Here is a 26,645-nt window from a genome sequence, read left to right as displayed (position 1 = left end):
GATTCAAGCTAGCCTGGCTGATGAGGGGTGAAACCCCAAAACCGGTCCCAGGATGCTTGTTTCCGGTCCAGTGAGGACCTGGCTTGGCAGTTCGGGCTGGACTGTTCCCATGGGGAACAGGGTCAAGACTGATTTGCATATGGCTGGGTCCAAACTGGGGTGGCATAGTGAGCAAAAGAACGATGGATTAAACCCAGATCTGTGACTGGGGGTGAGTGTTTGACAATGTTCAGCATTCCGTCCATCACTTGTTGTTTTTGCTTTGTCGCCCTAAGTGGGAAGGGTATGCCCAGACGTGGGTCCCGTGCTTCCCATGCCACTGGATTCAAGCTAGCCTGGCTGATGAGGGGTGAAACCCTGAAACCGGTCCCAGGATGCTTGTTTCCGGTCCAGTGAGGACCTGGCTTGGCAGTTCGGGCTGGACTGTTCCCATGAGGAACAGGGTCAAGACTGAATTGCATATGGCTGGGTCCAAACTGGGGTGGCATGGTGAGCAAAAGAACGATGGATTAAACCCAGATCTGTGACTGGGGGTGAGTGTTTGACAATGTTCAGCATTCCGTCCATCACTTGTTGTTTTTGCTTTGTCGCCCTAAGTGGGAAGGGTATGCCCAGACGTGGGTCCCGTGCTTCCCATGCCACTGGATTCAAGCTAGCCTGGCTGATGAGGGGTGAAACCCCGAAACCGGTCCCAGGATGCTTGTTTCCGGTCCAGTGAGGACCTGGTTTGGCAGTTCGGGCTGGACTGTTCCCATGAGGAACAGGGTCAAGACTGATTTGCATATGGCTGGGTCCAAACTGGGGTGGCATGGTGAGCAAAAGAACGATGGATTAAACCCAGATCTGTGACTGGGGGTGAGTGTTTGACAATGTTCAGCATTCCGTCCATCACTTGTTGTTTTTGCTTTGTCGCCCTAAGTGGGAAGGGTATGCCCAGACGTGGGTCCCGTGCTTCCCATGCCACTGGATTCAAGCTAGCCTGGCTGATGAGGGGTGAAACCCCGAAACCGGTCCCAGGATGCTTGTTTCCGGCCCAGTGAGGACCTGGCTTGGCAGTTCGGGCTGGACTGTTCCCATGAGGAACAGGGTCAAGACTGATTTGCATATGGCTGTGTCCAAACTGGGGTGGCATGGTGAGCAAAAGAACGATGGATTAAACCCAGATCTGTGACTGGGGGTGAGTGTTTGACAATGTTCAGCATTCCGTCCATCACTTGTTGTTTTTGCTTTGTCGCCCTAAGTGGGAAGGGTATGCCCAGACGTGGGTCCCGTGCTTCCCATGCCACTGGATTCAAGCTAGCCTGGCTGATGAGGGGTGAAACCACGAAACCGGTCCCAGGATGCTTGTTTCCGGTCCAGTGAGGACCAGGCTTGGCAGTTCGGGCTGGACTGTTCCCATGAGGAACAGGGTCAAGACTGATTTGCATATGGCTGGGTCCAAACTGGGGTGGCATGGTGAGCAAAAGAACGATGGATTAAACCCAGATCTATGACTGGGGGTGAGTGTTTGACAATGTTCAGCATTCCGTCCATCACTTGTTGTTTTTGCTTTGTGCTTTGTCGCCCTAAGTGGGAAGGGTATGCCCAGACGTGGGTACCGTGCTTCCCATGCCACTGGATTCAAGCTAGCCTGGCTGATGAGGGGTGAAACCCCGAAACCAGTCCCAAGATGCTTGTTTCCGGTCCAGTGAGGACCTGGCTTGCAGTTCGGGCTAGACTGTTCCCATGAGGAACAGGGTCAAGACTGATTTGCATATGGCTGGGTCCAAACTGGGGTGGCATGGTGAGCAAAAGAACGATGGATTAAACCCAGATCTGTGACTGGGGGTGAGTGTTTGACAATGTTCAGCATTCCGTCCATCACTTGTTGTTTGTGCTTTGTCGCCCTAAGTGGGAAGGGTATGCCCAGACGTGGGTCCCGTGCTTCCCATGCCACTGGATTCAAGCTAGCCTGGCTGATGAGGGGTGAAACCACGAAACCGGTCCCAGGATGCTTGTTTCCGGTCCAGTGAGGACCAGGCTTGGCAGTTCGGGCTGGACTGTTCCCATGAGGAACAGGGTCAAGACTGATTTGCATATGGCTGGGTCCAAACTGGGGTGGCATGGTGAGCAAAAGAACGATGGATTAAACCCAGATCTATGACTGGGGGTGAGTGTTTGACAATGTTCAGCATTCCGTCCATCACTTGTTGTTTTTGCTTTGTGCTTTGTCGCCCTAAGTGGGAAGGGTATGCCCAGACGTGGGTACCGTGCTTCCCATGCCACTGGATTCAAGCTAGCCTGGCTGATGAGGGGTGAAACCCCGAAACCGGTCCCAGGATGCTTGTTTCCGGCCCAGTGAGGACCTGGCTTGGCAGTTCGGGCTGGACTGTTCCCATGAGGAACAGGGTCAAGACTGATTTGCATATGGATGGGTCCAAACTGGGGTGGCATGGTGAGCAAAAGAACGATGGATTAAACCCAGATCTGTGACTGGGGGTGAGTGTTTGACAATGTTCAGCATTCCGTCCATCACTTGTTGTTTTTACGTTGTCGCCCTAAGTGGGAAGGGTATGCCCAGACGTGGGTCCCATGCTTCCCATGCCACTGGATTCAAGCTAGCCTGGCTGATGAGGGGTGAAACCCCGAAACTGGTCCCAGGATGCTTGTTTCCGGTCCAGTGAGGACCTGGCTTGGCAGTTCGGGCTGGACTGTTCCCATGAGGAACAGGGTCAAGACTGATTTGCATATGGCTGGGTCCAAACTGGGGTGGCATGGTGAGCAAAAGAACGATGGATTAAACCCAGATCTGTGACTGGGGGTGAGTGTTTGACAATGTTCAGCATTCCGTCCATCACTTGTTGTTTTTGCTTTGTCGCCCTAAGTGGGAAGGGTATGCCCAGACGTGGGTCCCGTGCTTCCCATGCCACTGGATTCAAGCTAGCCTGGCTGATGAGGGGTGAAACCCCGAAACCGGTCCCAGGATGCTTGTTTCCGGTCCAGTGAGGACCTGGTTTGGCAGTTCGGGCTGGACTGTTCCCATGAGGAACAGGGTCAAGACTGATTTGCATATGGCTGGGTCCAAACTGGGGTGGCATGGTGAGCAAAAGAACGATGGATTAAACCCAGATCTGTGACTGGGGGTGAGTGTTTGACAATGTTCAGCATTCCGTCCATCACTTGTTGTTTTTGCTTTGTCGCCCTAAGTGGGAAGGGTATGCCCAGACGTGGGTCCCGTGCTTCCCATGCCACTGGATTCAAGCTAGCCTGGCTGATGAGGGGTGAAACCACGAAACCGGTCCCAGGATGCTTGTTTCCGGTCCAGTGAGGACCAGGCTTGGCAGTTCGGGCTGGACTGTTCCCATGAGGAACAGGGTCAAGACTGATTTGCATATGGCTGGGTCCAAACTGGGGTGGCATGGTGAGCAAAAGAACGATGGATTAAACCCAGATCTATGACTGGGGGTGAGTGTTTGACAATGTTCAGCATTCCGTCCATCACTTGTTGTTTTTGCTTTGTGCTTTGTCGCCCTAAGTGGGAAGGGTATGCCCAGACGTGGGTACCGTGCTTCCCATGCCACTGGATTCAAGCTAGCCTGGCTGATGAGGGGTGAAACCCCGAAACCAGTCCCAAGATGCTTGTTTCCGGTCCAGTGAGGACCTGGCTTGCAGTTCGGGCTAGACTGTTCCCATGAGGAACAGGGTCAAGACTGATTTGCATATGGCTGGGTCCAAACTGGGGTGGCATGGTGAGCAAAAGAACGATGGATTAAACCCAGATCTGTGACTGGGGGTGAGTGTTTGACAATGTTCAGCATTCCGTCCATCACTTGTTGTTTTTGCGTTGTCGCCCTAAGTGGGAAGGGTATGCCCAGACGTGGGTCCCATGCTTCCCATGCCACTGGATTCAAGCTAGCCTGGCTGATGAGGGGTGAAACCCCGAAACCGGTCCCAGGATGCTTGTTTCTGGTCCAGTGAGGACCTGGCTTGGCAGTTCGGGCTGGACTGTTCCCATGAGGAACAGGGTCAAGACTGATTTGCATATGGCTGGGTCCAAACTGGGGTGGCATGGTGAGCAAAAGAACGATGGATTAAACCCAGATCTGTGACTGGGGGTGAGTGTTTGACAATGTTCAGCATTCCGTCCATCACTTGTTGTTTTTACGTTGTCGCCCTAAGTGGGAAGGGTATGCCCAGACGTGGGTCCCATGCTTCCCATGCCACTGGATTCAAGCTAGCCTGGCTGATGAGGGGTGAAACCCCGAAACTGGTCCCAGGATGCTTGTTTCCGGTCCAGTGAGGACCTGGCTTGGCAGTTCGGGCTGGACTGTTCCCATGAGGAACAGGGTCAAGACTGATTTGCATATGGCTGGGTCCAAACTGGGGTGGCATGGTGAGCAAAAGAACGATGGATTAAACCCAGATCTGTGACTGGGGGTGAGTGTTTGACAATGTTCAGCATTCCGTCCATCACTTGTTGTTTTTGCTTTGTCGCCCTAAGTGGGAAGGGTATGCCCAGACGTGGGTCCCGTGCTTCCCATGCCACTGGATTCAAGCTAGCCTGGCTGATGAGGGGTGAAACCCCGAAACCGGTCCCAGGATGCTTGTTTCCGGTCCAGTGAGGACCTGGTTTGGCAGTTCGGGCTGGACTGTTCCCATGAGGAACAGGGTCAAGACTGATTTGCATATGGCTGGGTCCAAACTGGGGTGGCATGGTGAGCAAAAGAACGATGGATTAAACCCAGATCTGTGACTGGGGGTGAGTGTTTGACAATGTTCAGCATTCCGTCCATCACTTGTTGTTTTTGCTTTGTCGCCCTAAGTGGGAAGGGTATGCCCAGACGTGGGTCCCGTGCTTCCCATGCCACTGGATTCAAGCTAGCCTGGCTGATGAGGGGTGAAACCACTAAACCGGTCCCAGGATGCTTGTTTCCGGTCCAGTGAGGACCAGGCTTGGCAGTTCGGGCTGGACTGTTCCCATGAGGAACAGGGTCAAGACTGATTTGCATATGGCTGGGTCCAAACTGGGGTGGCATGGTGAGCAAAAGAACGATGGATTAAACCCAGATCTATGACTGGGGGTGAGTGTTTGACAATGTTCAGCATTCCGTCCATCACTTGTTGTTTTTGCTTTGTGCTTTGTCGCCCTAAGTGGGAAGGGTATGCCCAGACGTGGGTACCGTGCTTCCCATGCCACTGGATTCAAGCTAGCCTGGCTGATGAGGGGTGAAACCCCGAAACCAGTCCCAAGATGCTTGTTTCCGGTCCAGTGAGGACCTGGCTTGCAGTTCGGGCTAGACTGTTCCCATGAGGAACAGGGTCAAGACTGATTTGCATATGGCTGGGTCCAAACTGGGGTGGCATGGTGAGCAAAAGAACGATGGATTAAACCCAGATCTGTGACTGGGGGTGAGTGTTTGACAATGTTCAGCATTCCGTCCATCACTTGTTGTTTTTGCGTTGTCGCCCTAAGTGGGAAGGGTATGCCCAGACGTGGGTCCCATGCTTCCCATGCCACTGGATTCAAGCTAGCCTGGCTGATGAGGGGTGAAACCCCGAAACCGGTCCCAGGATGCTTGTTTCTGGTCCAGTGAGGACCTGGCTTGGCAGTTCGGGCTGGACTGTTCCCATGAGGAACAGGGTCAAGACTGATTTGCATATGGCTGGGTCCAAACTGGGGTGGCATGGTGAGCAAAAGAACGATGGATTAAACCCAGATCTGTGACTGGGGGTGAGTGTTTGACAATGTTCAGCATTCCGTCCATCACTTGTTGTTTGTGCGACAGGGGGAGGACAGGCCCAGGGAACCCACTCTCCACGAGGCACTCTCCAACTTCCTGGGAGCATACCACCATTCCCAGGAGACGGTGGGCCAGATACTGGCCAAGTTGCAGGAGACCCAGCGGCTGCAGGAGGGACAGTAGCTGGGGATCAGGGATGACCTAAAAAACATCTACACCATCCTGGTCACCATTGCAGGGTTGCTGGCTGATATGGGAAAGACCATGAGGGAGGCAGTGGCACAACAATGGGCGCCTGACATTAGCCAAACCGATGAACAGCCTTCCATCTCCGCCGGCGCTAGTGGGCAGGAGGCCCCGCCACAGGAACAACAGGCCACCAGCACCCCACCCCCTGCAGAAGGAGAACCACCCCGCAAACGGTCCCTACGATCCAGGCAGAAGCCAGAGAACATTGCCAAGATCCCCGCCAGGAAATTAGACTCACCTGATTGTCACCCTTCTGTCCCACTCTGTCACCCTGTCCACCTTGAACTGCCATTACTCCCCTTCCTATGCCCCATTGGACAATGCACCTGTGATTCCAAGAGACTGGACTTTCCTCCACCATCAGCCGAGCCCATTGCACATCCCCCTCTACTTATGAGCTCTTAAATAAACACCCTTGGAACAAATACTAATCTGGAGTCTGTCAAATGATTCACATATGTATTAGTAAAACATTATCAAAGCATTGCAACTCAAATGCACAGTGAAATATACTTTGGAATGACCTTTGGTGGGCAGCAGTACACATAGCAGGAACCAGAGTGGGGCACAGAGATCTGAAAATAGAGATGCCAAAGGGTACAGTCAGTGGCCATAGACATAGGGAAACAGGCTGCCATGTACAATGTCCAACAGAAAACTGAAATGTAAAGTGAACTTACAGTGTCTTACCTGTGTGTCACTGGAAGTACTGCTGAATTATATTGCTTCTGTTGTCAACATCTTCTTCCTCTGCCTCCTCTTCCTCACTGTCCACAGGCTCCACCGCTGCCACAAGACCATCTCCAGGCACATCCTCCTGCAGAAAAGGCACCTGGTGTCTCAAGGCCAGGTTGTGCAACATGCAACGATGATCTGGCACACCTTCTTGGGTGAGTAGTACAGGGAGCCACCTGTCAGATGGAGGCACTGGAACCTGGCCTTCAGGAGGCCGAAGGTCCTTTCAATAATCCTCCTTGTACTCCCATGTGCCTCATTGTAACGCTCCTCTGCCCTTGTCCTGGCATTCCTCACTGGGGTCAGTAGCTATGAGGTGTTGGGGTAACCAGAGTCACCTGCAAATATCGAGGGACAACTGTTAGACACACACTAACCCTTAGGGACAACCCCATACCCAGACACCTACTCTTAGTGTGTGGGGACCTTGGGTTCACCTATTAGCCACACCCGGTGCCTCTGGAGTTGGCCCATCACATAAGGGATGCTGCTATTCCTCAAGATAAAGGCGTCATGCACAGAGCCAGGATTTTTGGCATTCACATGGGAGATGTACTGGTCCGCCAAACACACCATCTGCACATTCATAGAGTGATAGCTTTTTCTATTCCTGAAAACTTGTTCATTTCTCCGGGGGGGGGGAGACAAATGCCACATGTGTACAATCAATGGCACCAATGATGTTGGGGATATGTCCCAGGGCATAAAAGTCAGCTTTCACTGTGGCCAAATCCTCCACCTGGAGGAACACGATGTAGCTGTGCATGTGTTTCAGCAGAGCATGCCACTGGATTCAAGCTAGCCTGGCTGATGAGGGGTGAAACCCTGAAACCGGTCCCAGGATGCTTGTTTCCGGTCCAGTGAGGACCTGGCTTGGCAGTTCGGGCTGGACTGTTCCCATGAGGAACAGGGTCAAGACTGATTTGCATATGGCTGGGTCCAAACTGGGGTGGCATGGTGAGCAAAAGAACGATGGATTAAACCCAGATCTGTGACTGGGGGTGAGTGTTTGACAATGTTCAGCATTCCGTCCATCACTTGTTGTTTTTGCTTTGTCGCCCTAAGTGGGAAGGGTATGCCCAGACGTGGGTCCCGTGCTTCCCATGCCACTGGATTCAAGCTAGCCTGGCTGATGAGGGGTGAAACCCCGAAACCGGTCCCAGGATGCTTGTTTCCGGTCCAGTGAGGACCTGGTTTGGCAGTTCGGGCTGGACTGTTCCCATGAGGAACAGGGTCAAGACTGATTTGCATATGGCTGGGTCCAAACTGGGGTGGCATGGTGAGCAAAAGAACGATGGATTAAACCCAGATCTGTGACTGGGGGTGAGTGTTTGACAATGTTCAGCATTCCGTCCATCACTTGTTGTTTTTGCTTTGTCGCCCTAAGTGGGAAGGGTATGCCCAGACGTGGGTCCCGTGCTTCCCATGCCACTGGATTCAAGCTAGCCTGGCTGATGAGGGGTGAAACCCCGAAACCGGTCCCAGGATGCTTGTTTCCGGCCCAGTGAGGACCTGGCTTGGCAGTTCGGGCTGGACTGTTCCCATGAGGAACAGGGTCAAGACTGATTTGCATATGGCTGTGTCCAAACTGGGGTGGCATGGTGAGCAAAAGAACGATGGATTAAACCCAGATCTGTGACTGGGGGTGAGTGTTTGACAATGTTCAGCATTCCGTCCATCACTTGTTGTTTTTGCTTTGTCGCCCCGTGCTTCCCATGCCACTGGATTCAAGCTAGCCTGGCTGATGAGGGGTGAAACCACGAAACCGGTCCCAGGATGCTTGTTTCCGGTCCAGTGAGGACCAGGCTTGGCAGTTCGGGCTGGACTGCTCCCATGAGGAACAGGGTCAAGACTGATTTGCATATGGCTGGGTCCAAACTGGGGTGGCATGGTGAGCAAAAGAACGATGGATTAAACCCAGATCTATGACTGGGGGTGAGTGTTTGACAATGTTCAGCATTCCGTCCATCACTTGTTGTTTTTGCTTTGTGCTTTGTCGCCCTAAGTGGGAAGGGTATGCCCAGACGTGGGTACCGTGCTTCCCATGCCACTGGATTCAAGCTAGCCTGGCTGATGAGGGGTGAAACCCCGAAACCAGTCCCAAGATGCTTGTTTCCGGTCCAGTGAGGACCTGGCTTGCAGTTCGGGCTAGACTGTTCCCATGAGGAACAGGGTCAAGACTGATTTGCATATGGCTGGGTCCAAACTGGGGTGGCATGGTGAGCAAAAGAACGATGGATTAAACCCAGATCTGTGACTGGGGGTGAGTGTTTGACAATGTTCAGCATTCCGTCCATCACTTGTTGTTTGTGCTTTGTCGCCCTAAGTGGGAAGGGTATGCCCAGACGTGGGTCCCGTGCTTCCCATGCCACTGGATTCAAGCTAGCCTGGCTGATGAGGGGTGAAACCACGAAACCGGTCCCAGGATGCTTGTTTCCGGTCCAGTGAGGACCAGGCTTGGCAGTTCGGGCTGGACTGTTCCCATGAGGAACAGGGTCAAGACTGATTTGCATATGGCTGGGTCCAAACTGGGGTGGCATGGTGAGCAAAAGAACGATGGATTAAACCCAGATCTATGACTGGGGGTGAGTGTTTGACAATGTTCAGCATTCCGTCCATCACTTGTTGTTTTTGCTTTGTGCTTTGTCGCCCTAAGTGGGAAGGGTATGCCCAGACGTGGGTACCGTGCTTCCCATGCCACTGGATTCAAGCTAGCCTGGCTGATGAGGGTACAGTCAGTGGCCATAGACATAGGGAAACAGGCTGCCATGTACAATGTCCAACAGAAAACTGAAATGTAAAGTGAACTTACAGTGTCTTACCTGTGTGTCACTGGAAGTACTGCTGAATTATATTGCTTCTGTTGTCAACATCTTCTTCCTCTGCCTAAAAAGTCTAAAAGTCAGCTTTCACTGTGGCCAAATCCTCCACCTGGAGGAACACGATGTAGCTGTGCATGTGTTTCAGCAGAGCTGACAACACTCTGGTCAACACGTTGGAGAACACTGGCTGGGACATTCCCGATGCCATGGCCACTATTGTTTGGAAGGAACCACTAGCCAGGAAATGGAGCACTGACAGGACCTGCACTAGAGGGGGGATACCTGTGGGCTGGAAGATACCTGACATCAGGTCTGGCTCCAATTGTGCACACAGTTCTATGATTGTGGCACGATCAAGTCTGTAGGTTATGATAATGTGTCTGTCCTCCATTGTCGCAAGGTCCACCCAGGGTCTGTACATGGGAGGATGCCGCCATCTCATATTCAGCCTCAACGGTTGAAGCCTATGGAAGAAAACGGTGAGCAGAGGGTCATATTCCCACATCTATTGCACTAATGATGATTTGTTTATTTTACAGAAACAAGATGTGAATCCGACCATCAGTTGCTGTGCCAATGTCTGCTGTGACGCAGTTAGGTGCCATGCCCTGTGCCCCCCTGAAATGGTGGCTGCCTGACCTGTGAAGAGGGACAAGTGGAAATGAGGTAATTGTGTTGGCGTTGTGCGCTGTCGCGGTAGGCGGTCAAAGACCTCCGCGCAACTTCGCATTGGTTATCATTGGGCCCTATGGGTTCCAGGAGCCAATGGCGTTGTATGCCAGTGGTGACGGTACGCACCGCCGCGGACGTCACTGCCATTTTATATCTGTTCACTCACTTGCTCCCTGACCTTCAACAGGAGATGACCTACACTGCAAGTGATGCTGTGACCTGTGTCTGGAAGTGACAATGGCTCATGTATTTGGGGAAAGGGCCCCTGCCTCACTGTGGAGGAGTTGGAGAAACTGGTGGATGGGCTCCTACCCCAGTACACGTTACTCTACGGTCCTCCAGAGAAACAGGTGAGTACACTGTGAGCATGATGCGTGGGCCATGAATGTATGGAGTGCTGTGTATCAGTGTACCAGTGGCCATCTACTACTGGGCAGGGTCCTGATGGGTTTCAGGTGTGCAGCTAATGGCGTTAGGGCACCAGTGGGATGGAGGGCAAGGGGAGCACCACGAAGGGGACAGGAGGCGAGACCACAGACAGCGGCTCCTCCTCCTATGGAAGCTCCCTGGCGGTGGCGGACACCTCTGTGACCACTCCAACAACAGGTACAGCCTCCACCCCCACTACCAGCACCGCCCTCCCAGCAGCCCCTCAGCATGTTTCCTGAGCCCGCTCACCCAGGAGGGTGGGCATCTCCTCCGCCCCAGGCACCTCAGGCCCTGCCCCAGTCAGCCCTGCTGCCCTCAGTGAGGAGCCTATTGACCTCCCGAGATCCCTCACTGTTGGGCAGTCAACCATTCCGAATCTCATCCAGGTTGTCGAGAGGCATTTGCAACAAACAAATGCATACCTGGAGGGCATTCACTCTGGCGTGGTGGCCCAACAGAGAGCATTTCAGGCTCTGGCCTCCGCACTGATGGCAGCCTTTGTCCCTGTCTCTAGCCTCCCCCCTCCAACTTCCTCTACCCAGTCCCAATCCCCTCAACCCCAGCCTATCCCAAGCACACCTTCAGACCAGCATTCGCCCAAATCAACACACAAAAGTGGCTCAGGCAAACACAAGCACCACACACCATCCCACAGGCATAATCCCCATGCAGACACACCAACATCCACTGCCTCCACTGTGTCCCCCTCCTCCTCGTCGTCCACCTCTCTCCCAGTAGCATCTCCACTCACACCTGCATCCACTACATCCTTATCCACTACATCCATCACTAGCACACCCATCACTACTCACCCCTCACTGGCAGTCACCACCCCCACATCCATGCACACGTCCCCTGTGCCCTCTCCCAGTGTGTCTGTGACTCCTCCTCCCAAAGTACACAAACGCAAGCACCCACCCACCCAACAGCCATCCACCTCACAACAGCATCCAGCCCATGCACCTTCACCCAAACTCAGCAGACAGACACCTCCTACAAACACTCCCTCTTCCTCCACTCCCAAAACCTCTCCCTCTTCCCACCCCAGTGTGTCTAAAAAGCTTTTCTTGGCAAACATTGACCTCTTCACTACCCCTGCCCCCCGTCCTTCCCCTCGGGCCAGGGTGTCCAGAACCCAGGCCAGCACCTCAGCCACCAAGTCGGCGTCTGCTGTGGTACCTGCAACTCACATAGGCTCAAAGGGGGCAACCGTCAGCCCGGCCAGTGTGCCACCAACCCCTGGAAAGGACAAAACCATTCCGCCACCTGCCAAGGTGAAGAAGGGGACAGCATGCAGCAAGGGCAAGGAGCACGACCCACACAGCAAGGCCTCCTCCAAAACTCCAAAAAGAACAGTTGATGGACGGAATGTAGAACAAATCAAACATTCACCCCCAGTCACAGATCTGGGTTTAATCCATCAGTTTTTTTGCTCACCATGCCATTCCAGTTTGGACCCAGTCATATGCAAATCAGTCTTGACCCTGTTCCCCATGTGAACAGTCCAGCCCAAACTGCCAGACCAGGTCCTCCCTGGACCAGAAACAAGCATCCTGGGACCGGTTTCAAGGTATCACCCCTCTTCAGCCAGGCTAGCTTGAATCTGGTGGCATAGTGAGCACGGGACCCACGTCTGGGCATACCCTTCCCACTTGGGGCGACAAACGCAAAAAGAACAGTTGATGGACAGAATGTAGAACAAATCAAACATTCACCCCCAGTCACAGATCTGGGTTTAATCCATCAGTTTTTTTGCTCACCATGCCATTCCAGTTTGGACCCAGTCATATGCAAATCAGTCTTGGCCCTGTTCCCCATGGGAACAATCCAGCCTGAACTGCCAGACCAGGTCCTCCCTGGACCAGAAACAGGCATCCTGGGACCGATTTCGGGGTATCACCCTACTTCAGCCAGGCTAGCTTGAATCTTCATCTTCAGTTGTTTTTACATTTGTCGCCCCAAGTGAGAAGGGTATGCCCAGTCGTGGATCCCGTGCTCACTATGCCACCAGATTCAAGCTAGCCTGGCTGAAGAGGGGTGATACCCCGAAACCGGTCCCAGGATGCTTGTTTCTGGTCCAGGGAGGATCTGGTCTGGCAGTTCGGGCTGGACTGTTCCCATGCGGCACAGGGTCAAGACTGATTTGCATATGGCTGGGTCCAAACTGGAATGGCATGGTGAGCAAAAAAACTGATGGATTAAACCCAGATCTGTGACTGGGGGTGAATGTTTGATTTGTTCTACATTCCGTCCATCTTCAGTTGTTTTTACATTTGTCGCCCCAAGTGGGAAGGGTATGCCCAGACGTGGGTCCCGTGCTCACTATGCCACCAGATTCAAGCTAGCCTGGCTGAAGAGGGGTGATACCCCGAAACCGGTCCCAGGATGCTTGTTTCTGGTCCAGGGAGGACCTGGTCTGGCAGTTCGGGCTGGACTGTTCCCATGCGGCACAGGGTCAAGACTGACACTGCATATGGCTGGGTCCAAACTGGAATGGCATGCTGAGCAAAAAAACTGATGGATTAAACCCAGATTTGTGACTGGGGGTGAATGTTTGATTTGTTCTACATTCCGTCCATCTTCAGTTGTTTTTACATTCCTCCAAAACTCCAGCTGCCAGAGCCAAGGTCACAACAGCATCTGCCAAGGTGAGGAAGGGGCAGAAAACCCAAGCAAAGGCACTTTAGCCGTCGGAGGCTGCAGGTGAGCGCCTGGTACCCACCAGCACAACCGCCAGCCCCGCCACCTGCACTGCAGGCAGCACTGCCAGCAGCCCAGCCGCAAGCACCGCCGCAAGCACCGCCACCTGCACCACCACTAGCACCACTACTGTCAGCAGCAGCATTCCCAGTGGGCAGCCGTCCGAGGCTGCAGGAGAAGGGCTAGAGCCTCCCTCCACCACTGGCAGCACAGGCACCTGCACCACGGCCAGCACCGCCAGCAGCCCCGCCGCAAGCACCGCTGCAAGCACCGCCGCAAGCACTGCCACCCGCACCGCTGACAGTAGGACCACTACCAGCAGCAGCAGCAGCCCAGAACCAGTGGAGATATGCACCCACTCACCCACTCCTTGGCAGGATGAAGCAGACTGGGCACAAGGCCCCCTCCAGAACCAGTGGAGAAGCCATCCACTAGAGAGACTGTGGCTTTGCACTTCTCAGGACCAAGCAGTGGGCAAACCACCCACTAGAGAGACTGTGGCTTTGCACTCCCCAGGACCAAGCAGTGGGCAAACCACCCACTTGAGAGACTGTGGCTTTGCACTACCCAGGACCAAGCAGTGGGCAAACCACCCACTAGAGAGACTGTGGCTTTGCACTCCCCAGGACATCGCTGTGGGCATGGAGCCCCCTCCAGGAGCAGTGGCGTTGTCCCATCTTCCGGCTGAGGTGCCCCCCCCCTTCTCCGTCTCCCTGAGGTGCCTGTGTGTTTTCGACCTGATGCCGTTGCAGTGTTCTCTCCGTATTGAGGCAGGAATCAAGTGTGGGCTTGGCCCATGATTTTTGGCCCAGTGGCCCACAGACATTTGGGAAGGACAATGTACGGCCTTATGTACATATTGTATATTTTTGTAAATACTGTTTTTCTATTCATAACTATATCTGCCTATTTCTAATATATCACTGATTTGACTCACTTAGTTTTGTCCTTGCGTTCTTCCAGGGGGTTACGGGGTGTAAATGTAATATAGTTGTATTTGTTTGTGTGTATGGTGTTGTGGGTGAGGGTGAGGGTGGGGGTGGGGAGATGGCATGTTGCGTGTGTGTGTGTCACTTTCTTTTTCTTCTCCCCTCCCCTGTGTACTAGGTGCAGTACTCACCGTGGTCGTCGCCGCCGCCTTTGGTATTCCTGGTAGATGAGGAGGTAGACCAGCATAGGCAGGACCTGTAACTCGGGTTCTATAGCATCCTGGTTCTTCGTTGAGTGTCCAAAGGTGAGTGGTTTCCCTTCTGTGTTCTGTTTCCACCGTGCTTTTGATGGCATTGGTACCACCCCAGAAAAGCTGGCAGATAGGCGGGTTGTTATGGGGTGAGCGGTACATTGTCTTCCGCCTGTCTGTTGGCAGTTACCTCTGCGGTGTTTGTTGCTACCGCCGTGGCGGTCGGAGTGTTAAAGTGTCTGTCTGTGTTGGCGGTCTCCGCCGTGGTCGTGATCCCATTTTTTTTCTGCCGGCCTGTTGGCGGTCTTAGTGCTGCTTTAACACCGACTGCCAGGGTTGTAATGAGGGCCTTAATCTCCTGGTGCCTACAATTCAGTGCCATGAAACCCTACTGGGTGATTTACCATGCTGTACAAATCCTGGATGTATTTATTTACATAACTCATGTATGTGGCCATTTCTAGAGTGTACATAGGGCCAATCTGCAACCATAAGTGAATTGTTCATAGTGTAAACATGCAAACATGTAGTGGCAGATTTATCAACACTTTGCCTTGTTGGAAAGTCACAAACTGATGCTAAGTGGACCAAAGTGTTGATTTGTGTTTTACTTTTTGTGCAAAACCTATTTTGTGTTGGAATATTGCCTAAAAGTAATGCAAAGCATGCTTGGGGGATGGGCTTTGTTTTACTTTGCATCAAGGGGGAATACCCTAGGTGGTACATGACTATATGGTAGCATTAGTGTGGGCTTTGCGCTAAAAAAATTCCTCTTTGAGGTAGATGCACAGAACTAGAAAAGTTTTCTTTTCTTCACATTTTCCTACCTTTGCATGTGTGCTTTAGAGTACCGCACACATACAAAATTGGAAAATTTTAGAAGTCATAATATTTTGCACTAAATATATTTTGCACTAAAAGGGCACCTTTCCAGTATAAAACCGATGCTAGACTCACACAGACACGTTTGCACTATGTTGTAATGGTGTGTGGAGCTAGACAGACAGAATGTGATGAGAGTTGCTGCCCTGCGTTGCAAGAGGTGTTAGTAAAACTGCCCTACAGACTTTTTATGCGATATTCGGAATGCTGGTCTACATAAACATCGGAATATGCAGAGCGCTAACATGCAGCCAATTCTAGGGTTTCCGAAGCGCAGGTATGCATACACATCTAATGTGCGAATAATTCAGGCACGTGTCACTTACGGAGCAAACTGTACCTGTGTACAGCTATTGTGAATATTCGTAGAAACAACTGGGTTACATTCTCGATCAAGGGCTGGACGTGGCTACAGATCTGTACAACCCAAAGGGATGAGGCTCCTTTTTTTCATTGAACCTCTTGGTGCGCCAATCGGATTCAGTCCCTTTCAGAGCAACCCCCACAATTGTCCTCACTGAGGAAGGGACGTAACCAATCTTGACACTTAATTATAAAATACTATTACTGTGTGTCTCTGATATCACATATGTTTCAGTGACGGGCTGTAAACTGTAGTCTCCATTTTGTTCAATCCCTTCCTCAGTTCAAGTGATAGTTGAGACTTTGCTTAATACTGGCATTTAGCCCCATGTGTGCCAGTGAGTCATAAACTAGCAAGACCAGAATCACACACTAAATAACATCACGTGATTTAGTACGATAACACAGTGGCAGAGGTCATATGATGTAATTTTTAGGGACATAATCGTTATGCTAATTAGTGTTTTTGAAACTCCAAAGAAACCTACGTCTTTTTTTTGGTCACAAAATATGGGTAAGTATGAATAATATGCCTTCCCAACCAATTGCATCCATGATAGCAGCCTGCATACCCAGGAGCTGAATAACGTCTGCCGCACTCACTGCACCCCAGTAGGTGGCACTGTAAGAACAGTATTTGTTTCTTAACGTCTGATGTTTGTGTCCACGGGCTGCTCTACTTTACTGTAATAACCTGCCCTGCGCGCCAGTAATCACTGTACCCTAAATGTGTATCTCCTCGCATTCTGTACCGTAACCTTTCAGTCTCCATTTTTAACAATGGGAGAATCATGTTTCAAGCTGATGACACGATATTGGCCATAAAATCAACCTCTTTCATAATGTTAAATCCCTCCACTCTGACTCACCCCGCCTGTTCCCATCAAAGTCTGTTCATACTCCCTATATCTCTCTCTCCAGGCAATTTTATCAAAAAAAAATCCCCCCCCTCACTCTTCCACACCCCAGCCCCCCTTACACCAACAACATTAGCTCACCAACCCCTTTAGGCCCGCTTCTCCAACAAAAGACCCTCATCCTCTTATTTTCACCCAATTAACTTGTCACCCTCACACGCCTCTTATGCCTTTCCTATTCTGCCCCCATACCTCTCTCTCACAGATCCCTTTCACCAGGGCACAAGTCCTAAAAAAATACGGGGGACTAACCAAGATAGGTGGTATGCAAGTGACAGCATGGCGCGTGACATCACGGCGCTTGGCATCGCACTTGGAATCAAAGAGATTGGCATCACACCCCATAGGATCTAAGGAACTGACATCACAAGAAGTGACATATGTTTAGCAGGTCTATCATGAGTACATTTGAGCGCACTACAATATTGAACAAATTAGATTTTATGTCAGGGTTGTGCCTAAAAACGTGACGCACTCCCGACGCAAAATCTAGGCCTCAAATTTTTTTTAAACTCAAAAAAGAAAAGAAATTGGAAACCAGAAGAAAAGTGGCAGTAAACCTGTTCTGCTTCACTGATTGCAAAGTGTGCATTTTAAAATATCTTATGGGGGTCAAGGTACCTGTTGCAGAGATCTTTGTGTGTCAAATAAATCTCAGGGAATAATAATAATGGTAAAATAACTCTGGAGGTTAATATATTTGCTGGAGAGATCTGTGTTTTTTCTAGTGCCAGTCAGTTGCGGCTGACAGGAGTTGCAAGGGGCGGGGCGGCGCACAGGGGGGGGGGAAGTTGGGGGATTTTTTTTTGCAGATTTATAAAATAAAAAAATAAATTAAAAAAACTTACCTACGCGCCGCGGATCCTCCGTCGTCTCCTCAGCAGGCAGGCACAGGCTCCCAGCCTGCCCTGCGGCCAATCCTGAAGCTGCTCAAAGCATCGTTAGGATTGGCTGGGAGCACCCAGCTAGGGAGCTCCCAGGCAGATTGGGAGCCTGTGCCTGCTCTCTCCAGAGAGCACACTGCACATGTGTGTTTGGCCGATGCCCTGCACCTTTCACAACGAAAGGATAATAAACATAGTTTATTATCTTTTCGTTGTGAAAGGTTTGCAGCTTCTGCTGCTGGCTGGGGGAGACGCTTCTCCGCCATAGCGGAGGAGCAGCCAGAAGTTCCAGTTTTGAATCAAACTAGCGTAGAGAGCTAATATGTCTCCTGCAAAGCACATTATGTAACATGCAGATAACAGATTTTTAATTTAGGCAAACGGGTAAGTGGATTACTGCTTTTAACACAAGAATCCATTTGTTATTTGCAGTTCATCAATTGTAAGTCACAGTGAGCTATGAAGGAAGTGACTCCTACACCTTGTAACCCTCACTATCTTATGTAACACATCCTGTACACTGATTGACACACATATCATTTATGACCAGTGTATAATATGTATGAGTGTTGTAAAGTGCTCTGCCACCATGCATTGGGAGGAGAACCTCTATAGAACTATAAAAGAAATAAACAAAATAGTGGTATTTAAGTTATTTGTGTAAATACTAGTACAGACCAAGGCACCGGACAATCTTACAGTGCATGCATATCTCTCATATAAAGGGACTGAAAAAGTCAAAAGCATGATTTTCTTAAGTTCCTGTGAAGAGATAAGATGTGTGCCTTTGTCCCCCTCCATTGCATTTAGGTGTGATGCTCCTGATAGCTCCAAGCCAGAATACTTCAAAAAAAGGAGCCCTGCTGACCTCTTAATTTCGGCCTTTGTTTTGGTCCCAGCTAGAATCTGATAAGCCCTCTCCCGCCTGCAAGTTGCTGCTCAAAACAAAAGCAGACAAGGTGCAGGCGCTGGTGTCTACAGATGACGCCACCTCATCCCACCATCTTTCCCTCAGCTAGGACCAGTGTGTTACTGTGCGCACTCGTGAAGAATGTGGTTACTGCAATGCCGTACCACGCACTGCGAGATGGCTGCACTTAGCTGGGTTACATCCTTCATGCTGCTGATCTTCAGGGAGGTTAGTGCCTCAGTGATGTTACTGCGGATGGAGATCCGGTCTTCAATGTCACTATTGTGAGAAGTTCCTCCAGACTCCACATTCTAGAACAGAGAAATTACATTAAGGCATATCCAGAAGAATCAATTCAGCTCCCTTAAGCATCCCTCCAACTGACAGTCAATAAAAATGTGAGGTGTCTACAAACTGCACAATGCAAACAAAGGAGCACTGAGACACCCAATGTGTTCTCCTTCCCAGGCTTCCCCTGACAGTAAGAGGCATTGTCATAATGAAATAGAGGCAAGGGTGGACTGGCCGTAACAGGCATCAGACATTTCCCTGGGAGGTTGGAAGGATACAGGGGGTGGGAGGGCTGCTTTTGCTACTGGAGGGGCTAGTTTTGTAGCAGTGAAGCAGCTTTAAAAGCACTGCTGAGTTCCTTGTATATCCAACAGTTTTCAAGCAACAATAAAAGTGCCAAGATAACTCTGGTGATTAATGTACCTGCTGGAGAGAGATCGGAATTTTGTCTAGTGCCAGTTTTCACTCATCTAAACTAGTGCAGATTGTTAATACACCTCCTGCAAGGAACGTGTACTATGCAGATTACATGACAGTATTTTATGTGCATACACAGTGGGATGCTGCTGCAGTTCCAGAGATCCTTTTGCTACTGTGCAGTTCATAAGTTACAATAATAATCTACCACAATGAGCTATGAATCAAAGAGCTGCATGCAAGCAGCAGTAAAGGTGAAAAAGTTATGTTTTTCCCAGTCTCTGATTATTTTACATTTGCTAAAAGGGGTTTGTTTGGGTAAAAGTTCATTATTATACGTAAAGTCAACCCTACCACTGTGTTACATTCTGAATTCTGAGTTTATGCTTTCCCAGACTAAGCACTCTTAAAAAATGGCTGTCACTATGCATGGCATGTGCATTCTACACATTGTAGTCCTGTTTGTCTGATATAACATTTTCTACACACTGATTTACACACATATGATTTGTTGTTTCTGTATGTGTGTGATGTACTGTGCTCCAACACCCTATGCTGGTAAGAGAGGTACTATAAAACAGATGTAATACATGTGAGGGAGGAGCAATGGAGAGATGAGAAGCACTGTTAGAGGGTGATGGTGAGGGAATCATTGAAGACCCCAATAAAGATTGCCGTATCGTGGTGCTCTGTAAGGCAATCATTTACTGTGCTTTAAAAATGAAGATAATTGAATATATAATGAAAAATATGTTGAAGAATGCACTTTTTTTGTCATGTTTTACAAATTCCCTTGAGGGGAGAACTCGGTCAAGCCCCATTGTGGTGGTCAGGCTCGCTCACTATGTACCCTATGTAGGTGTTAATTATATTCTTTTATGTCTCTACAGGTATCACTTTGATGACACCACATAAGATAGGTGTAATGTACTTTACCATTTAGCATGTAAAATACATGCTCACACAATAGATTTTACTATAAGGAGTGGAACCAGGGAGTAATCCTTGATCCTGAAAAGGAGACTAGGGGTAAGGCTCTGAAACATGTAGACCAAGAAGACGGGTACATTGCATACCCTGCTTCCACATACCCCCCCTTTTTTAATCATACCGCCACTAGAAGATCTATTAAAATATTGGAACCGTCAGGAGGCAGGTATTTGGAACTTTTCTGAGACCCCACCACTCCCATCCCTTACCTGAATCACATTGACGTGACAACCTCAGTGCTCCCATGTATTCCGTAAGTCGCAGCATGCCCCTTTCCGTAGCAGAATGGGAGGAACCCAATGATGAAGCATGCCAAGAAGGGGTAACCCTGGTTGGTGAGGGTTTTTCTAAAGGAAAATCATTTTTTCCTTGTCCATCCTGTGGGAACTCCCTTCCTGCTTTCTCTTTAGGTAATGTCCCTAATGAGGCTGGTCTAAAAACTTTGCCAGGGCTGCTTTGGGTTCCCAGCCCTGCCCTGAGCAGAGGTCTCACCAGAGGCTTTTCACAGTCAGAGGAGCACTGTGGACACAATGTGCTCTCAGACTGCACGTGCTAGGCACTACCCCCAGTGTGTGTCGGGCATGATCTCGACCTGGAACGCCCTGATAATACTGTGATTGTGATCACCCAGAGAGATGCTCCATGATCCGGTGTGAGCATTAGTCACGACAGAGGGCTGTGGAACCGGAAGTCTGGCAGCAGGAAAATAGTGGCGTCTCTAGAGGGGGCCCAGATGGCACCTGTGTCCTGGTCTATTTGTGCCCCACCACTACAGCTTCTGAATGTACCAGGAGGTGACACAGTAAAGAAAATACTGCACCTTGCCACACACAATTTGTCCAACTACTTTTAATTGCAACCAATGTTGTTTTGCCAAAGTCTTATGCTTAGATTACTTAGGGTACAGTAGCGGCTCGCGGGCTGCGGAAGGGACGGCATGGAGGGAGGAGAGTGGGGGAATGAACATTAATTTAAATTAAATAAAAATTAAGTTAAAAAACAGAAAACCACTTACTTTCCCTCACCGGTGCGCAGCTCCTCTCCTCTCCTCCGTTGCTGCACGCAGGCACAGGCTCCCAGCCTGCCCTACAGCCTCTCCTGACGCTGCACAGAGCAGCATCAGGATTGGCAGGGAGCACCCAGCCAGGGCACTCCCAGGTAGACTGAGAGCCTGTGCAGGCTCTCTCTAGCCTGGCAACTGTGTTGCTGGGCTGGAGAGACCTGACTGCACAAGTGTGTTTGGCCGGTCCAAGATTGTTGGCCAAACATACAAGCGCAGTGAGGGGAGTGCTGAGCACTCCCCCTCACTGCTTGTCACCCCTGTGGCCCTGCCCCTTTACCAGAAAATGATAAAAACTCAGTTTATTATTGTTTTCTAGTAAAGGTTTAGCACCTGCCGCTGCTGGCGGGGGGTTGAGAGGCGACACTCCTCTGCCCTAACTGAGGAGCCACCCCTGTTTAGGTATAAGGTTAGATCAAAGGTCAACATGAGGGCAACAAACAAAAGATTCACTTTGCACCTTGATGCAGAAGTATGGGTGTCATCCTGTGATGTAAGATTAAAACTGGCTGCGACTCGTTGAGCACAATCTTTCAGGTACGTAAAATAAAGGCAGTTCACAGTTTTAGGGATGTTTCAATCATTAGTAGGGATGTTCAGAGAGTTGGAATTAGCTTCCTGTGATTGCTGTGACATTTGACCAAGGACCCCTCTACCATGTCTGAGGCTGGCGTAGAGCACTAATTGCATTACTCGTAAAACTGTTAATATAGACCCAGGCCTGCTTTGGGTTAGGTTCCACTTGAATCTTTGTGTGGAAACTTAGCCACACCATTGCTCCACGTCTTCAGTAGAGAGTCACAGGAAGTGTCAATCAGCAGCCCAAGGTCAGAGGACACTCAAGGGGATAGGTAGTAAGAAGTGTTGAGCAAACCTGTCCCTCTAAAAACAGGACTATGATAAGGGTGATTAATGAAAGCTGCTGGCATACTAAGCAAGAGATGCTTTTTCGAAATGCCAAGGGGAGTTTATTATTGTCTCGGTATTTCTGCAAAAAAGGAGGCCGTATTTGAATTGTATTTAGGTGACATTGTCCACTAAATGGGTGACACTATGTGCATGCCAGTACTGCAAAATGGGAATTGCAATAGAATAATGATGGATATTGTGATTGTAAAAGCACCTTGCATTTCATTATTTTTTTTGCACTTGTAAAATGGGTTAAACAAAAGAGGCTTAGTGTCTTTGATTAAGACTCAGGGCATTAATAATTATAAAGATCCATTGGCATAATGCTATATTTATGATATGTCATCATTATATATTCCTGTAGCATCATACATCCGGGCAGCTCGGCTGACAGCACGTAGTTCGTGCTAGGAATATTATCTGTTATGAAATGTAGGTCAGGTTTTTTTTTTATGTTTAAATGTACACAACCAGCACATTTTAGTATGCCATTAGATTTTTGGAAATAACATCATCAGTTATGCATTGTATGACTTATAAGTTAAAACCATGAATATTTGATGGCTTGCAGGTACCAGGAACAAGAGAGTCACATCTTAAGGATGAGGAACTTCACAACCCCAGAATTATTCTTTATCTAGGAGAGAGCAAAGAGCACAGGCGAGAGCCAGGGACTGAGGTATCAACTCAGGGGTGTGGAGAGGGGGTGGGGTGGGGGTGTAGAGTTAAGTGTGCACCCCATACACTTTGCCCATGTTGGAACCGGTCCGATGCTCTGACGAGCGAGAAGGGAGAACTAGGTCGCATCCTCAGGATGGCAGGCCCCAACAATCCAGCACCACGCACACTGTACGATTAGGACCTTGATGGCTTCAAGGGAACAGAGAACCTTCTCGTGGAAATGTCCAGTCCTGTGCACCTGTCTGACTTACGGCACTTAGGAGAGCTGCTAAACATGGCATTAAATCTTGGTGACCTGAAACCAGAGGCTACAGCTGTTTTCTTCGACCTTTCTGAATGCACCCATTACAAAGGTCTGTGCGTTATGCAATCGGGGTAGAAACCCGCAGCCCAGGCAACATGCCCATACCTGATTGAGGATGCTGACGAGTGCCAGGGAGTACGGGATCACGTCCTGAGGGTTTCCTTGCTGCACTAGTCCCCAGAGCTCAGACTGGCTCTTGTTCTTCAGCCAGCCAGTGACAGTCTGGAATCCGGAGACAGGTGGCATGATGACAGTCAGCGTTCTGCAATGAGACAGGAAGGTATGCTATGACGCGGTATGACACTAGCATGACATTACTATGACATGTGTATGACACTGGTATGTAAGAGATTGTCATGTCACCAGTTCGACACTGGATTACACCAAAGTGACACCGGTATGACACCAGTATCACACTGTTATGACATTGACATGGGTATAACTCTTGTATCACACCAGTATGCTACCAGTGTAACACCGCAATGAGATTAGTAAAACACCAGTATGAGAGCGGTATGACACAGGTGTGACATCAGTATGGCACAGCTTTGGACGTTTTATGACAGTAGTACAAAACTGACAGTGGTATCACACTGATAGTTATAAAATCTTTGTAAAGAAGAAAAACCCTCCAGTGACAGCCCAGCCAAATCAAGGGTGATCTAAAAAGATTTTAAAACTTGCTGAGAAGGGAACAAAAGTATGGTAATAATTATTTATTTACACACCTCAAAAGTTTGATTTGGCTAAAAGGAGCATTAGCTGTCTAAAGAGAAGCTTTATATATTTAATATATTTTTTCACCTAACATCTAGGCAATAATTAACTCGTCTCTTGGGAAAACTGAGTACTACCTCGCTAGAGAAAGCCTTGAATACAGCTTTATTGAAATATTCAAACCCAGTCACAGAGGATTCTCGCTGTTCCTATGACCATGTAGGTCACACTTGTGTGGAGTTGGAGAAGCTTGTTGCAAAAAATGGAGTTACTTGGGTGCTTCCTTCCAGACATCCAACAAGCAGGGCTCCGACTACACCACGATGGGAACTGCATTATTGGACAGAACAAACAATATCAGCCACATAGTGGATTTAGGACACAACAATGCTTGAATGCTAATTCTGCTGGTTCTTTTTCTGGCATTGGGCACAGGGAACCATCCAGTGCTTCTGCAGAGGCTACCAGCTGTGGGAGGAATCAAAGCTGGGTCAGTGTAGGTCATTTCTATCAGATGGCTCTTCACCACTAAGACCAAGGGCCAGAAGTAACAAAGGGTTTTACCCATTCTGTGTCTATGGGAAAATGTGTTCGTACATATGGCCCCAAGTTCCTTCTTTTCACCTCAACAATATAGGAGTGGTGCCCCACAGGGTGTCCTTTTAACATCCATTGCATCTATTACTGTCCATCGTTTAAGGTTGGAATCAAGTCATATCTCCTGCTGATGACCTGCAGTTCACTTTATTAGATCGATTCCCCTGCTAGTACCACAATCTCCTGCCTCTTGAAAGCTCGGCAGTGGTCTCAGGTGAAGTGAAATAATATACATACCAGAGTGTCACTTCCACTTTTTAACCACACCATAAGTTTTGTAGGCACACAAAGTTTTCAGGCTTGAGAAATGGGATCCCTCTCACTCCTTCCCAGTTAAAATCTCTAGTCATGGGAGTTCCGGTGAATTTGAGACTCAGAAACATTAACTGTTTAAAACGAGGGGGGCACAAAAAATAATTCTGACGCACAAAATGGTGGCCTGTGAAGCTGAAACATCTCTTAAACCAGGAAAGAATGGGCAGACTAAAATATGTTAAATTCGGATTGAATTCATGAGCCTCAGCCTACTGCAAAATGCGTTTTTCCTCACAGCAAGGCACACTGCATACGGCTTGTCTAGTGTTGTTTGTGAAAGGATACGGCTTTAATCTACCCTCCCTGATTCTAACCTTGTGTTAAGGACTCACCTGTTTCAATAAGCTGCTCTCTTCAATAATTTCTTGTTATGTTGTGACCTCAGCCTATAGAGATGTTTCATAAAGGAGACGCTATGTACGTATCAACCACATCATCACGAAGAGGTTGTGCATTTATTCTGATAATCAGATGCATCATTTCCTGTTGGGTGGGGTGTACTTCCACCACAAGAGAGTCTGTTGCTTTGGGACACAGGCTTTGAATCAGCAAGCACACATACAAACAGTGCTGAGAGCATAGGCAGAGGGTACCATGTGCACAATATGATTTGCTTCTTTAGTGGTCTGGAACTGCTACCAGGAGTGCATCATATAGAAAGCTTGCTGTTGATGCTATGGTATTGCTATTTACAAAGTGTATACTGCAATTCATAGATTAGGACCACCGTGGTACCTACAGACTGCCCAGCCGAATGTCCTTTCCCTACGTGATGCAGCATCATAGAATCTGCTTAGTCTCAAGCAGGCACGGCTCCTCCACTTGGGTGTAGGAGCATCGCCCCCGCTAGCAGCAGCAGCTGCAAACCTTTAACCAAAAAATGGTAATAAACTATGTTTATTATCCTTTTTTGGTAAAAGGGGCAAGGACACAGGCTGTGACGAGCACTGAGGGGGAGTGCACAACACTCCCTCTCACTGCACATGTATGTTTGACCGGCCGTCTCTGGTCAGCCAAACACACATGCGCAGTAGGCTCTCTCCAGCCTGGCACTGTGTTGTCAGACTGGAAAGAGCAGGCACAGGCTCCCAGTCTGCCTGGGAGCACCATGGCTGAGCACTCCCAGCCAATCCTAAGGCTGCTGTGAGCGGGAGCCTGTGGCTGGGAGCCTGTGCCTGCAGCCTGTCTGTAGCCTAGGAGAGGAGAAGCGCGGTGGTGACGGCGGCGGCACAGGTACTTTTTAAAAAAAATTCATTCCTAACCCCACTCCATCCCCCACCCGTGCGCTCGCCGCCCCGCCCCTATTTACCACTGCAAGCCGCTCCTGGTCTTAAGCTCATACTTTGCCCTTATAATACAATTCCTAAGACTTTTTTTGTAATCGTCAGTCACTGCTAGAGTTATATATTTCAGTTCTTAATAAGACACCTATATTTTCTCTGGGTAACAAGTGTACACAACTGGAAACCTATTTGTGTGTGTGATCTGCAAGTCACATGTTTATATCCCAGGAGTATATTCTCAGATCTTCATCTTTCTGACATTGATGTGGGGATTGTCATAAACAAGCAGTGGCAACCCCAACAGGTCTGGCATTCTCTGCCAGCCTTTTGGAAATTCTTATGTTGTCATGGTTTTTGTAAAACGTTATTCTTCAGAAACTTGCAAGGTGCTCATCAATCTAAAAAACATTGACTAGAGCTAAACATGCTTTCTGGTCTCAAAAAAGCACACATTATATCAGTGTTCCCTGGCACTGAAGTGAACTACTTTTTGTATGGATATGCTCAGTGTGAAAGGGCAACATGCCATAACTCATACTTAAGTCAGCCAATGGCTGAAGTGGACTGACGCATGGCTTCTTGGCCTCTTGGGGACAAAAGAGAAATAAAGCAAGAAAG

The 26,645-nt window shown here is 49.4% G+C and overlaps 1 protein-coding gene across 1 annotated transcript in view; it reads right to left on the bottom strand.

Annotated features, from left to right (window-relative positions):
* The window catches only part of LOC138246998 (polycystin-1-like), a 521,270-nt gene that overhangs the window by 251,494 nt on the left and 243,131 nt on the right, over positions 1–26,645 (bottom strand). The window contains exons 21-22 of the mRNA XM_069201747.1: positions 23,221–23,377; positions 18,628–18,774 (exon numbers count right to left, since the gene is read on the bottom strand). Of these exons, the coding sequence (XP_069057848.1) occupies positions 18,628–18,774; positions 23,221–23,377 (304 nt within the window). The remainder of the gene's footprint in view (positions 1–18,627; positions 18,775–23,220; positions 23,378–26,645) is intronic.

This window comes from Pleurodeles waltl, chromosome 7, assembly GCF_031143425.1.
Source record: "Pleurodeles waltl isolate 20211129_DDA chromosome 7, aPleWal1.hap1.20221129, whole genome shotgun sequence".
In the NCBI taxonomy this organism is placed as follows: domain Eukaryota; kingdom Metazoa; phylum Chordata; class Amphibia; order Caudata; family Salamandridae; genus Pleurodeles; species Pleurodeles waltl.
This window is presented reverse-complemented; position numbering and strand designations above follow the sequence as displayed.